The sequence below is a fragment of the Podarcis liolepis genome (genome assembly GCF_965112155.1).
Source record: "Podarcis liolepis genome assembly, chromosome: 5".
NCBI lineage: Eukaryota > Metazoa > Chordata > Lepidosauria > Squamata > Lacertidae > Podarcis > Podarcis liolepis.
Window position 1 is genome coordinate 99,165,237 of NC_139556.1, and position 15,246 is coordinate 99,180,482.

Here is a 15,246-nt window from a genome sequence, read left to right on the forward strand (position 1 = left end):
CGGCTATAACCATAATGTTTATGCAAGTATGCATGTACAATATTTCACAACAGAAGCAGAATTACCTTTAAATCCTCTCCGGAGGAAAAGCAGGAATTTGTTGGCCGCGAGAAATAGTGTGCTCACCTTCACACTCTCAACTGTCATCTAATAATAACTGGCGTTTGTTCAACAGCAAAATGCCCCAAGAGTTCTTGAAAATGCTCGGCCCCTTTCTTCCTTGCAGGCTGGTTTGGGGACTCCAGAAAAGTGGGAAAGGGGTAGCATAGAATCGGGAATGCATGCACGAGACCCTCAAATACAACCCTAGGCACCTCCAGTCATTTATCAGCCATGCTGAAAAAGCACCCACAAAGTTTCTTACAGAATATTAAGACAAATTGATGGAGGATCAGGCCACCAACAGCTTCTAGCCCTGATGATTGCTTTCTACCTCCACTGCCAGAGACAATACAGTGGTGCCCCGCAAGACGAATGCCTTGCAAGACGGAAAACTCGCTAGACGAAAGAGTTTTCCGTTTTGGAGGTGCTTCGCAAAATGAATTTCCTATGGGCTTGCTTCGCAAGACGACAATGTCTTGCGAGTTCCTGCTGGTTTTTTTCCCTTTCCCCCCCTTTTTCTAAGCCGCTAAGCCGCTTATCAGCTGATCCGATAAGCAGATAAGCCGCTAAAAGCCGCTAATAGCGCTAATCCGCTAATCCTTCAATGGGCTTGCTTCGCAAGACGAAAAAACCGCTAGACGAAGAGAATCACAGAACGGATTCTTTTCGTCTTGCGAGGCACCACTGTACACCAGCTGGGGTGAGCGCTGTCACGATCAGCTCCTCCTGGTTCGCCGCTGTGAAGAAGAGGACGTTGGGCTATGATGGATGTTTGAATGCTCTACCAGGCCCTTCTTACAATCTTAAAATTAAGGGAGGTCTCTCAGGTAGCAGATACAGAGAAGTCCTCAGTGACCCCAGCAAGACTTAGGGCGTGTCCTGCACTGGAATTGTGGCCCAGATGACTGGATGAGAGCCAGACCACATTCTCCTACCTACGAGCACCCAGTGTGGGGAAGATCACCGTTTCCCGGCTCTCAAAATGCAAATTTGAATTGCTGGCGGAAAACACCCTTCCTTCCACGTCTCCCGAGAAGAGAAGCCTATTTGGGATGCACGTATACCAGGACTACCAGTTACACAGGTGCCTGTGACATCACCTATTACCTGCCAACTCACTCCTGCCTTCCCCACCTATAAGGACTCAATTCTCAAGGTGTGCAATCAGCCCCTCCACTATTGGAGAATGTGCACATCACTTCTTCTTCTTTTTATGTGGCCAGCTGGCAATCCAGCAGCTCAACTGCACCCACAAGCCACCCATCCCTCCACACCCAGCTTACACCTCGTTTACTCCTGGGTACCCCTTGGCCCAGACAAGCACCATTCCAGCAGCAACAGAAACATTTGCTATTTGCAGACATCTGGATATGCCTTCAAATAAGTATCCTCACATCTCAGTGGGCTATCCTTCAGTTATCCAACCAGCATATTTCTGTCCATAGCTCATAAGCACATTTTTTATATATATAAAAGTGGGAAGACTGTGTGTGCTCTTTTCTGATGTGATTTATGCTTTCTCAAGTTCAAATAAATACAGCACCATTAAAAAAATTGTTAATGCAGAGCCCTACAAGTTCTGATCGTACCACTGGGGTTGGGGTGGGGGTGAGAGAGGGAGAGAAAACCGTTTCCAGGACTTGTTCTGATATATAATATATAACTGATATATAAAATAAAATTACATTAAAAAAATAATAATAAGCGACTGATCTATTAAAAAGGAATGGTTGGGGGGACCCATCCAGATGGGAGGGGTATAAATAACAAAATTATTGTTTAAAATTATTATTATTATTATTATTATTATGACTAATCTAACTGATCAACTGAACACCGAAGCCTAATTTTTCAAGGGCTCAGTCGGTAGAGTATGAGACTCTTAATCTCAGGGTTGTGGGTTCGAGCCCCACGTTGAGCAAAAGATTCCTGCATTGAAAGGGTTTGGATTAGATGACCCTCACTGTCCCTTCCATCTGTATAATTCTAAAAAGCAGGCTGTGTTTTCATTCTGCCCTCTCCAACCCTGGGGAAGGCTCCAAGATTCTGTGGGCCTAAAGGGCAAGAGAACTCCCCTCCCCCTCCTCTACACACGCACACCCCAAAACAGCATGGGCACAGGACCCACGCATTTCCACAATCCTGCATCCATTCTGCCAATCCCCTCTGCCACATGTCAGGAGTGCAGAATAGAGTGAAGATCCTACGGAGCCCTGCATTCACCTCAATACGTCCTTCAGCTCACCAGGGACCCTGGGAAGTTGCCCGACCTGGTTTGATGCTGATGCCAAGCCCCGTGAATAGTGAATTAATTGCTTTGTGCTCCACCATTGTGCCACATCTGCCAAAAAGGCTGCTATAGCCACCCAGGCTGGATCACCAGCAGAGAGGTTGCGCCAGTTAATGCCCACATGGCACTCCTTGGCCCCGCTCCTGGGTTCTCTCATGCTAGCGTGGTGTGACTCGTGAGATTACACCATGGAACAAATCCCCGAAAAGGTATTTCATGGAGGTTACGTCAATCCGTGACGCCTCTGAGTCCCCGTTGCTGGGCAGCAACAACAGGAGAGGGCCAAGTTGACTTCCCGTGCTGCTTCCGGCTTTCCGGAAGCACGTGGAGGGAGACCGGGCACTGGAGGAGACACATCCTTGGTCCAATCCGGCAGGTCTTTTTTTACTATGCCCAGCCACCGTTGACAGTTCGAAGAAGCCAGGCTGGAAGAATTCACAAGGAAACCACTTCAGCAACTGCCGGCGGCTGTTTGCTTACCTGGAAAGCATTTATATTGCAAGTGACGCAATGCAAGTCACAGCACTTGGTTCCCGGCATCGCAGAGAAAAGAAACCATTGCATCACCCTGTGCTGCCATCGCGTACATCTGCTTATTTTAGCAGGCAGCCAAAGAGAGCTTTCCAAAAGACAAAAGTGGAGGCCGGGGGGTGGGGGGGTGGAAATGTGTTCTCTTGGGAAAGGACTTCCCACCACAGGGAGGGAAGAGGAAGAATCAACTCTGGAGGACCCACAACTCACTGGAAAAGCATGCGCCTCACAGGCTGAAGACCCCGGGTTCAATTTCAGGCGGCAGCACTGAAGAAAAAGAGCCTGGAGGGTCACTGCCAGTCAAAGAAGACAGTACTAGGTTAGATGGATCAAACGCCCAACACAATATAATTGAATTTTGAATCTTTGTTTTTATATCTCATTATGAATTATGTGGGACTCATTCACCTTGGTTGTTTATTTTCTGATGTGTTTTATTGTTTATTACTACTTAGATTATGTTTGCAATAATGCAAATATTTTCATGTTGCAAGCTGTTGTGGGCATGGCTTTACCTATGAAAAGGCGTCACACAAATAAAAAGATGATGATGATAGTTTAAGCAAAGGTCCGTGTGTCTACTCCATGCCCTTCAAAAAGATGTCCAGATAAATTAACTGCAAGAAACGCAAAGCAAATATTCGGCCTCTGTTTTAACTTGCCCTCACACTCCCACCATGAGATGTCATTGCCATTTTACAGATGGGGAAAACTGAGGCTGAATAACAGCAACTTGTTCAGGGCTGCCAAATGAAACTACGGCAGTGGTGGGACCTAAACCACATGGCTGAATCTCTTCTTATATCTGCAGCAACCCAGTCGTCCAATGTCCCAAATATCTCGGTGGCCTTGAGGCGGGGAGCCTCTGCCTCAAACACTCCTCAATTCTGAAATGCTGAAATGTGCTGCTGGGTTCAACCAGCAGAAAGGCTGCTCCATCTCCCTCATCAGATCACCAGCCACCAAAAGCTCCCCACTCCCCGTAAGACATACACATACCAACAACAGAAGGTGACTTGCATTCAGAGGGACCTGAACTCTCAAGTGAAGACTCTGTTCCCTTTAAGAACCTTCCAGTTCATAGCTGGAGGGGGAAAGCTTAGGCATCAATCAGCCCCCTCCCTCTGCTTTTTAAGAGCCAAGTCTCAACAGCCAAGCAGTCCTCAGAGCAACGTCTGTCCTCCATGGGCGCTCTCCAATGTCCTGCATCTAACATCCTGCTATTTCCACTACCAGCCACTGTCTTCCTATTATTCAGCACTCCCAGTTCAACACTTTGGGTCTCTCCCGGAATCTGGGATCTTTCTAGGGTCACTTTGGCCTAACTAGTCACACTCGCGTCCATTTTGCATAATGAGAAACTGGCACTAACAACAATGTCAGTCGACATTAACAATAAAACTATACCATCAGTCCTGATTTAAGCTGCCAAGCGTCTCTGTCATTTGACTAAGGTTGCTCAGTGAGGAAGCATCATGGCTTTGTCATCTAGCTTTGGAGCAAGATGGGCGACGTACATATTTACCCAGCCTGGAAAATCACACATGTGGCTTCTCCAATTTCACTTTATTTTTGTAAAATAAATCATGACACGGTGTAATATTTCATATGCTGTTGTTCATCTGAGGTTGTATTTACCTAATTTTAAGACCTGCTAAGGAACAGATGGTTGTTATTATGTCCTGAGATGTAAAATTACAGAATTCAAAGAGGGTGTACTTTCTTTTCCCCATGACTGTATATTCCTGCAGTATGGGGATGAACAGCAGGACAACAAAAATGGACTCTGCAAACCCTCGTGGTTGCTAAATGACTTATACTTCAACCCTGGTATGATTCATACCCACCGTTCACCGCAAAGGTCACTCCCCTGGCTACATTTGAACATATTTCATATAGACGTCAATTTTGCACGAATACCTACCTGGACATTTGGAGAGCTCATATTAACGTATAACGTTTAATCTAAGCTGCATGTACTGATGGTTATTGCATTCAGATTGTGAAATGCTTTTTGGTTATTAATTATACACTACCTTTTCTTTTAATTATTGTCTTCCATTTTTAAGTTTTGCTAAAATTGCAAATGAAACAATTAAGTTTAAAAAAGGATTTGTAGCTGACAGAGCTTGGCCAGGGCATTGAAGGTCTTCAGAAATTCTTACTGGGCCTTAGAAACTGAAAAACGGGGAAGAAAGAAAGAAAAAAAGAAAGGAAGTTAGTTTACGGTACAGAGCGTCTCAGGATCCTCTACCTGCGCACGCCCATAGTCCATTAGGCTCTCCACACTGATAGCTGTGGGAAGCGCCAGTTCAGCCAGATGCTAAATCTGTCTCCCAGATTAAGTGGTTCAACTGAAAGGCTTGCAGTTGGCCAATCAAGGCCACTTCAGAGATAAGGAGGAAACAATAAGAAATGAGAAATGCATTTTGAAAGCAGTGTTTGCCCAAGCCCCAAAAAGCTCAGAGGAAATCACTGTAAAGAAAAGCATGACCCAGCCCTGACAAGGCCACTTCCGCTCTCCCTGCCTTTCCTTTATTTAAGTTACAGTTGAAGCCACACCTAGGCTGGACCTCTGCCATATCTCAAGAACTGATGGGATGCAACCCATGGGAAGGGATGACCTCAGAAACTAGCTAGAGCTTTGCTCCCCCTCCCCCCTCACATCTGGGCCTTACAAAATCTTTGAACAGCTCAGAGGTCGACCATCTGCTTCTGTGCTGTTTGGGAAGCTCGGCTGCTGGCGTGGCAGCTCCCAGCAGAAGTGCTGTTTGGACTGGGGATGGCGCAAAAAGACAGGGCATATTCATAAGCCGAGCGAGGGGCAAATTCGCACCACTGTATTTATGTAGCGCCAATGGAAGATTAAGACCAGCAGATGCTCCCTATCTCTCTCCGGTAGGTGAGAATAAAGGGTGACCAGATCTCCTAAAAAGAGGCCTCGGCTACCAGGTGATGGCCAGATGTTTTGGATTACGGTTCTCAACGGCCCCAGCCAGCACAGCTGAAGGCTGAGGATGAGAGCTGTTGTCTCAAACATCTGGAGGGCACCTGATTGGGGAAGGCTGGTCTGAAACGACCTGATAAGCAACCAGTGGCCAAAAGACGGGCTTGTCCAGCTAGCAGTCGCTGGTGGGCCCCCTTTCAGTCATCATCCCTCAGTGTCTACAAGAGAAGGGAAAGTCTCCTTAGAGAAAGAGATAAAAGAGTTCCATTCAATATCACTGTAAGTGGGTGTTTTGTTTTTCCAGCAAATCTTTTCCTTCTCCAACAAATGCAGCCATCACGACCCACCATATCCCAGTGCAATTATTGTAATTTCCCAAGGCAAAAAAGGGAGAAACATTTCCTAGGGAAATGATATATAAGGAAATGAAAAGGATGTTTAAAATAACCTTTGTAAACAAACAAACAAAACCAGAAGCTTTTCTTTTGGGAATTATAGGGACAGTAGTACCTAAAATGTATAGAAAATCATTCATGTATGTTTTTACAGTGGCAGGAATGTTATTCGCCCCAGAATGGAAAGAAGCAGAAGTCCCAGCAAAGGTAGAATGGATACAAAACTTACGGAATATGCAAAAATGGCGAAACTTGCCAGAAGAATAAGAAAACAAATTAACAATTTTTTAAAATAAAAGAATGGAAATGGCTTATTGAATATTTACAGATAAATTGTAAACAGATAAGAACATTGGCAGGATTATTGTAATAACCAGCAGTTTCATAAAAGTATATATTTAAAGAAGGTGAATAAATGAGCAAGTTAAGTTAATTCGGATATGCCATTTCGTTATCTTGATTTCTTATTCTTCTGGTAAGTTTCACCATTTCTGCATATTCCATATCTTTCTGTTAACCTCCACGCTGTGGGGCATCCCCTCCCATTAACCTCCAATGCAGATGGTGACCCAGCCCACTTCCCAGCTAATAAAATGACGGAAAGGAAGTGAACTTGGAAGGACCACACCCTTTGCCCTGGGAAAAGACTTGACTTCTGCTGCACCTTCAAAAGGAATCGCAGGCCAGGAGCAGCGAGAGAGGTCAGCTGGGCTGACAACTGTTGCTTGGAAGTCACTGTCTACATCCGCACAGACCTTTCCAAAAGGACGCCAGAAGAAGTCTTCAACGGCAACCAGTTGCAAAGCAAAGAGCAATGCATTCTCAACCACAACAGGCCTCCAAAACCCAGATTACAGAGAGCAGCCCCCAATCTGCACAATCCAAGGGGTGAGAAAGATTTGCAGGAAGAGAGATAAGGAGAATATCTTGAGCAGGAGGAACTCCACAAACAGGGAGCGGAGAAAGGTCCACTCAGTTCCTCTGCGCCATTGCCCAGAGCTGCTGAAAAGGCCATAGCTCTGTAGAAGGGCATCTACTTTGCATGCAGAAGGTACCAAGTTCAATCCCTGCAATCTCCAGATGGTGTTTAAAAAGACGCCCTGACTGCAACCCTAGAGAGCTGCTGCCAGTAGGCCAAACTGAGCTGGATGGACCAAGGGCATGACTGGATGTAAGCCTGTGTTCATTACGATACATTACAATACGATAAACTTTATTGTCATTGTCCGATACAGAACAACGAAATTTGGGGCGGGGGGTCTACATAAGACATTCAAAACCAACAAGCCTGCTATCCCAGCTATCCCAACCTGGTTAGCCCCCTAAAAACTCTGATACCCCATTTTAAAATACAATATACTCCCATAGAGACTCCTTACACTATGTTTAAAACCAAAATCGCATTTGGATAGAAACTGTTTCTCAGGCAGCTAGTCCTAGTCTTAATAACCCTGTACCCTCTTCCAGAAGGCAGAAGCTGAAAGAGATCATTTCCGGGTGTGCACTATCCTGCGCTATCTCTGCAGCTTTCTTATAGCTCCTGGAAGCATAGATTTGATCCAAGGTGGGAAGAGTGCACCCAATTATTCTCTCCGCAGTCTTTACAACCCTGGACAGCATTGTTTTTTCCCTGACTGTGCAGCTCATCCAGCCTACCAGAACTTCCAAACAAGTAGTCTCCATGCCAATGCCAGCCAGATTCATCATCTTATTTATTTATTTATTTATTTATTTATTTATTTATTTACTTCTTTTCCATTGTTTTAGGCCGCCTCTCTAGGCTACCACTCCCAAGGCAGCACACATTAGAACCCTTCAAGTTGTTTGCATCTTCTTAGCATCATTTTGCATGTGGTCGTTCTGTAAAATCTTTCATCATATATCACTTCCATTTTTAAAAAATATATATGAAGCAATTAATACATTCTTCAAATAAATAAAAAGAACTGTAGCAGCAGCAAATAGAACAGTATCAGCTAAACAGACTGTCTCTGTGTGTGTGTGTGTGTGTGTGTGTGTGTGTGTGTGTGTGTGTGTGTATATGCAATAAAATCCCAACATAAACATCATATGAAAGCAGTTTGGAACGAAAAGGTCTGGAAGCCTAGGCAGAAGCTGCATGAAGCAAAAGCCGCTCAGATCAAGCAGAATTTGCTGGAACCAGGAAGGAGTCAGAATTCACCTCTCAGTGCTTTTACTGGTGCTCACGGATCTTGGATCTCAATTTTAAGAGTGCTGGACGCTGTTTCTCAGGATATTGTATGAAGAGAAGGATATTGTATTGTCAGAAATCCTACTACAGTTAGAGATTCCAAGGCAATGCTTAGGACTTTTAACAGCCCATAGAAGTCGGAAGAGCTGCAAAATAAAACGGGGGGTGGGAAGCCCTACCAAGGCAGACCAAAGCATAGTAGCCTGTTCACAGAGTCAGCCCAAAACTCATTCCTAATCTGGTAACTATTAGGGGTTTAGCTCTCTGCAGAGATGCAACTTTTTCATCAAACAATGTAGGAACTGGCAGTCCATGAAGAGGCACCCAAAGGTGCTATAGCTGAGAAAACGGCCATTCAACACAAGCAGGTAAGGGGTATCTAAACGGCAAAATTGAAAATGACAAAAGAATTGCCATCTGATCCGATCTAATGTATAAATCTAACTATCAGCCACGAAAAGGAGTGCCTCTCTATTTCCAAAGGAAATAAATGATCTGTGGCAAAATATTAATCTTGAGTGTATTAACTTTATCCCGAATTCTAAGTAATGACCATCTTTCTAAATCATGAGTTATTTCTGTCATCTACTTCCAGCTCTACAGTATTCTATTCTATGACTCTACTTAAATTCAATTTAATAATTTGAGAAATACGTCTAGGATCCAAAACATGCCTCCCTCCAGGCACCAACAAAATTGTCAATTAGTGCATAAACTGGGTAACTTAATTTCGATTTTAACCAATTAACTGTATAGCAAGAAATTGCTTCAAAATAATTAATAAATTATGTTAGCTCAGATGTGGATGATTCAGGCCTACTAATAAATAATAATAATAATAAATCATCTGCATACACAACTATTTTAAATCCCATTTGTTCATGCACAAAACCACAAACCTCTAGTCCGCCTAACTGCATATGCCACCACCTTCAAATATAAATCAAATATCGAAGGAGAAAGAGAGGAGTTCTGCCTTGTATCTCTCTCTAAACCAAACACGCTTGAAAGAATTCCATGTGTTCTCACCTGTGACTGAGGAGACAGGTATGAGAGTCTAATCCAATTCATAAATTCCTGAAGAACCCCAGTTCCCCCACGCACCAAAGTAACAGAAATAAACTGCCAATATATTTTGTTGAACTCTTTTTCAGCATCAAGAAAAAGAATAGCAGTCACATCAATTATATTACCATATGAAGCAACAAAATCTGCTACCAACCTTACAGTATCTGCTCTCTACCTTTGACAAATAAAGCTCACCTAATTAATCTGTGTGTATTAAAGTTGCTACCACAGCCCAAAGTCTGCTAGCAAGTACTGCTGATAATATCTGCACAACTAGCAAGTCCTTTACCAGGCTTGGGAAAAATACAGATACGAGTATCGCACATAGACAAGAGAAGGGTACCTTGATCAAGAGCCTTTATATAAAGGCAAAACAAATAGCAACTTAAAAAATTGAATATACCTCCTACCATCCTATAGAAAAACCATATGGCCCCAGAACTTTCCTAGCCTTCATACTATTAATGGAATTCTTGATTTCATCCCTCTGCAAAGTCTCTGAAATTCCCTTTGCTGCAAATCTAACTGTGGAAGGACTGACATTTCACATTCCAAAGTCTCAATATCCTTCCTATAGAGTAGTACCTTTGAAATCTAAATTTATATCCTTTGGCGTTGAGTACACATTATTGCATACACCCTGAATCATAATTCTGAGTTTTATTGTTCTTCTAAATGGGAAGCCAAAATCTCACCCAACGTCTCTCAGCTTTCCCGATACTTCTGGCACAAACATATCAATGCAAATTCGACCTGAGCTGAAACTAAATTATTCAGCTCATATTTAGCAAGTTGCAAGTTTTGATAAAGATCCCAGGGAAGGACATGATGCAAACTGACTTAATAAAGACTTGTTCTATCCAAATTCTTCTCTTGCAAAGCCCTACGCTGCTGTTCATCAGAAGCACTTCCCATGATCTTTCCCCACAGGACAAAGTGGAACCTTCAACATTTACACAATGATGCAGAGCACCGGAGGGACTCCTTCCAATCATGATCCCCCCAAAAAAACATTTTTAGTAGAAATCAAAGTAAATATTGCTATCTTTTAATGCTGAAGATGACATTGCTACGTTGCCTTTTAATTTAAACAGTTCCTGGCTTTCTTGAAAACTAGCGGAGCACAGTTTTCAACACGAAACGGAGACTTGTTTTCTGGACGCGCAAATATCTCAATCTTCAACATGTATATTTTGTTTTGGTTTACTTTGCATTTTCCTCTCATCTTGAAAAAAAAGCATGAAGCTTAAGCTACTATTTGAACTTGAAGCACAGAACTGTACCTTGAACATGTTTCCTTCAGATTTCTCAGTGTGCAATGGAGTTATTGCATTTCAAGGAAACTTATAAGCCAATGAAACACCAAATGAGCAACTTACCATATTTTTCGCCCTATAGGACGCACTTTTCCCCCCACTTTGGGGCAGGCTTGCTTCTCCCCCCCGCCAGCCCCACAAGTTCGGGGGATAGGGGGATGGGCGGAGCGCCGCCACCCCGCTATTCCCCGACCTGATCTGGAGGCTGGCGGGGGGAGAAGCAAGCCTGCTTCTCCCCCCGCCAGCCCCACAAGCTCGCGGGATAGCGGAGCAAGCTGTCCCTGAAGGCAGAAGAGGGAGACGGAGCACTCCGTCTCCCTCTTCTAGCTTGGGGGTGGCTGCGCAAACCTGGGGGGGAAATAAAAAATTTTCCCTTGATTTCCCGCCCAAAAAACTAGGTGCGTCCTATGGGCCGGTGCGTCCTATAGGGCGAAAAATACGGTAAATCTTTCATTTTGCTTAGATAAGTAAGATCTACCCATAAATAAAAACCTATAAGCGAAAGACTGTCCAAACTAGGAATTTTTGATCTCCTTCAGAATATGCTAAGGCACAGGTTTTGAGCACTCTCAAGTGGAAGAGAGTTCCAGAGATAGGAAGCAACTCTCAGCAACCCATCTCTGTGTGAATCTCTGTAAGTACAGGGTGCAGCAGTTACAAAAGTGAGAAAATAAAATAAAAAATTCCTTCCAGCAGCACCTTAGAGACCAACTAAGTTTGTTATTGGTTATGAGCTTTCGTGTGCATGCAGAATGGCATTCTAGGAACCATTAGGAAAGTGAATGAAAATAAAACTGCCAATTTCATAGTGCTGTTCTACAAAACTACAGCACAGCTGGATTGGAATACATTTGGAAGCTACAGTATACAAGCCTGGTCGTCTCACCTCAAAAAAAAAAGGATATTATAGAATTGGAAGAGGTTCAAGAAAGAGTAACCACAATTTTCACGAGGGTGGAATGAGTGCCCTGTGAGAAAAGATGCAGACTCTTTAGAGAAAAGGCAGGAAGGAGGTGGCAGATAGATGGTTATGAAATTGTGCATTGCAGGGTACAAACCAAATAAAAAGAAGCTTTTCTTCCTCTCTTTCTCATAAGGCTAGAACTCACGGATATCCAAGGAAGCTGAACGTTGGAAGAGTCAGGACAGGCAAAAGAAAAATGCTACTTCACAGTAAGAATACTGTATTTTTCTCTATAAGACGCACTTTTTCCCTCCTAAAAAGTAAGGGGAAATGTGTGTGCATCTCATGGAGCAAATGCAGGCTGCACAGCTGCCCTGAAGAGGCTTCGCGCGGTTATCCCAGAAGCCAGAACAGCGAGAGGGATCGCTGCGCAGCAATCCCTCTTGCTGTTCTGGCTTCTGGGATTCAGAATGGTTTTTTCCCTTGTTTTCCTCCTCCAAAAACTAGGTGCACCTTATGGTCTGGTGTATCTTATAGAGCGAAAAATACAGTAGTTAAAACTATGGAATGTGCTCCTGCACAGGATGGTAGTGATGGTGGCCACCAACCTGGGTGGCTCTGAAAGAGGACTGAACTAAACCACAAAGAATGGAGCTGTCAATGGCTCCTAGCCACATTGACTGTGTTCTACCTCCTCTGTCAGAGACAGGGTGCTTCTCGAAATCACAAGTTGAGAAAGCTCTGGTGCTGAACTAGGCGGGCCTTGGGCCTGATCCAGCATGGCTCCTCTTATGTTCTTATGCTATTTCAGCACAATGTGAACAAGACACACATCAACATCTAAATGATGTTGGGCGTAGTGGTAAAACATTTGGAGGAGGGTCTCTTGGATACACGAAGTTCATGCTGTTGAGGATTAGCTAAACACTGCTAGAGCAGGCAGCCTGTTTTGGGAAAGGAATTACGTGGATTATATGCTTCCCATTAAACTATTGTTCCATGCTTCTCTTCCTTTAGCCATTTTATCATCAGAATAGTTAGCTTCTCAAACATTTCTTCTCTGGCAGATCCAAAAGGATCCGAGAACAAAGGAACATTGCAAATACAATCGGGGCGAATTTTTAATGCGGAACATTCGATTGGGAGCAACAGGTAAGCGGACTTTTCCAAAGCGTGGATTCCAAGACACCCATACAATTCAATTACATTGCAAATGAGTCCATGCTGGTAGAAGAAAAACAATTCTAAGAAAAATTAGTTCCATGAGAACCAAAGATACAGATAGGCACAGAATGACAGCAGTTATATAAGAGATTGGATTAACCATAATCTAGCGTAATGTGTCCATGTTTAGAAAAAGGCTTGGAAGGCAAGGACTTAAATCAATCGTTTCACGAAGAGCTGGATGTTAAAGGAAGCAAACAATCTGTTGTACTGAAGGCATCATTCCTACAAGCAAAGGGGGGGGGGTGGAGGGGTGGATGAACAAACCATAACAGAAGATTAAGTATTGTGTTGGCTTGCCCCTTGTTTTCAGATCAGTTACACCCATCTGCACTTCCCTTCGTCCTTCAAAATAGGAAGACCTTTAACTCAAATTAACTCAATCCTAATAATATTCAACTCTGTCTGGGCAAACCCATCGCCGCAGGCTTGTCCCGCACTCTCTCACGGTGGAATTAACACCTCAACACATGGGACTGCTTAGGGAAACGAATCCCATTTCCCCTCGGATTTACAAATTACCTAATGTTTGGTTGCTAACCTCAGGGTGAGATTGAGATATTTACTGTGCAAAGCACACGGAGGCACCCAAACAAGAGTCTCTAAGCAATTACGGTCTTGGAGACAAGACGGCAAGGGCGAGCGAGCAGACAAGCCAGGGTTCTCTCAAGGTAATCTTTATGCCTGTTCAATGGCCAAGAACTCCTATCCAGCGCAGAGTCAAAAAAATAAGGTTAAGGCGGTTTAAATGCACCACAGTAAGAAAAGCAAAACCAAGCATTCAAGGGCCAGTGTAGTAGGATAAGACCACAGAATGGACACAACCACAGTCCTCTGCCCTTAAAAAAAAAGCAAGCATTGTTATATTCTGAAGCAAAAAATAAATAGGAAAATAGAAAGCATTATCAGAACAAGAAGTTCCAGTTTTTTGACCATGCGGAGGGACCCACGTGAAGCTGCATAAAAAGCAAAGGCACACGGAAAAGAAAAATGACAAGGAGGTTAGAGCAACCATCACCACAAGGAAAACATTGAGAAGGTGATAGTTGGCTGAACAGGCATATAAATTTGAAAAACAGCCCCATTCACGATTGCTGTGGACTCTGCGAGAAAGGGTCAGAGTCTTATTTCCAAATAAATTTAACTGGTAAGGTTGAGCACTGACCTTCCACTGATCTTTCGGAAGCAGAGTCACCACCACGATGTCACCATTCAGAGCTCTGTTCCGAGCAACGACGCCATCAATGAAGATATCTCGGGTGCTGTCCTAGAAGAGACAAGGAAAGAAACGGCTCTTACATAGAGGAAGAGGGTTTGGGAAAGCTACAAGCTGGTTTCAGAATGCATCACACCTCGAGGACAACAAACCAAGAGAGGCCATGAGAGTCTTTTCAGAGCCTGCACCTGAGAAGAGGGGAAAGTCAGGGATAGTCCGTCTCTTCTGCCTCTTAAAGGTTCCCTTGGGGTGCATACAGGAGTCAAAACCCCAAAACAAGAAGACTGCCCTTTGATCTACAAGGACACCCAAGGATTTTTGAAGGTAGTAAATGGTCTGCAACTAGAGAGGAAGCAACCACATATTCACATGGTGAAGTGTGCTTCTACTGGCTGACTACTATTTGCACAGACACAGCTAAGACCCTCCTTTTGGCCTCAACTGTGTCTCAGAATAACTTCCTTTTCACACCGGACAGCTAAAGCAGAGATGGGGGGTCTGTGGCACTCCAGATGTTGCAGAACTATAAATCCCCATCATCCATGAAGACCTCCCTCATTTGTGCCCAGCAGGGTATTATAATTATAATTATTTTGTATACTGCCCTATACTGCAGGTCTCAGGGCGGTTGACAGGATAAAATCACAATATAAAAACAAAAAAATACATCATCAAAATAAAAACATTAAGCCCTTGTTGACTCCCCTTGGAAAAGCTCCATAGTTCAGTGATGAAGCATCTGCTTTTGCTTGCAGAAGGACCAGCTTCGATCTCCAAAGGTAGCTCCAGGTAGGGCTCAAAACTGTCCCCCGCCTGAGACCCTGAAGAGCTGCTGCCAGTCAATGTACCTAGTGACCCCATAGGTCTGGCCCCCCTTCTCCCCTGGCCCCAAGCCCTTCCCGAGCAGAAGCTTGTTCACCGAAACAGCCCAGGAGAGCAGGCTTCTCGGTTTCACGGTTCTGGAACGGAAGGGCCGCGCCATGCAGCCTCATGGGGCTGCCTCGTGGTGAAGCCAGAGGGAGTCCTCCGCTGCCAGGAATT

General features: G+C 44.1%; 1 protein-coding gene across 5 annotated transcripts in view; it reads right to left on the reverse strand.

Moving 5' to 3' along the window:
* DIS3L2 (DIS3 like 3'-5' exoribonuclease 2) overlaps window positions 1-15,246 on the reverse strand; it is a 196,215-nt gene that overhangs the window by 136,411 nt on the left and 44,558 nt on the right. For all 5 annotated transcript variants that reach the window (XM_083503943.1, XM_083503946.1, XM_083503944.1 and 2 more), the window contains one exon: window positions 14,155-14,256. In XM_083503943.1, the coding sequence (XP_083360069.1) occupies window positions 14,155-14,256 (102 nt within the window). The remainder of the gene's footprint in view (window positions 1-14,154; window positions 14,257-15,246) is intronic.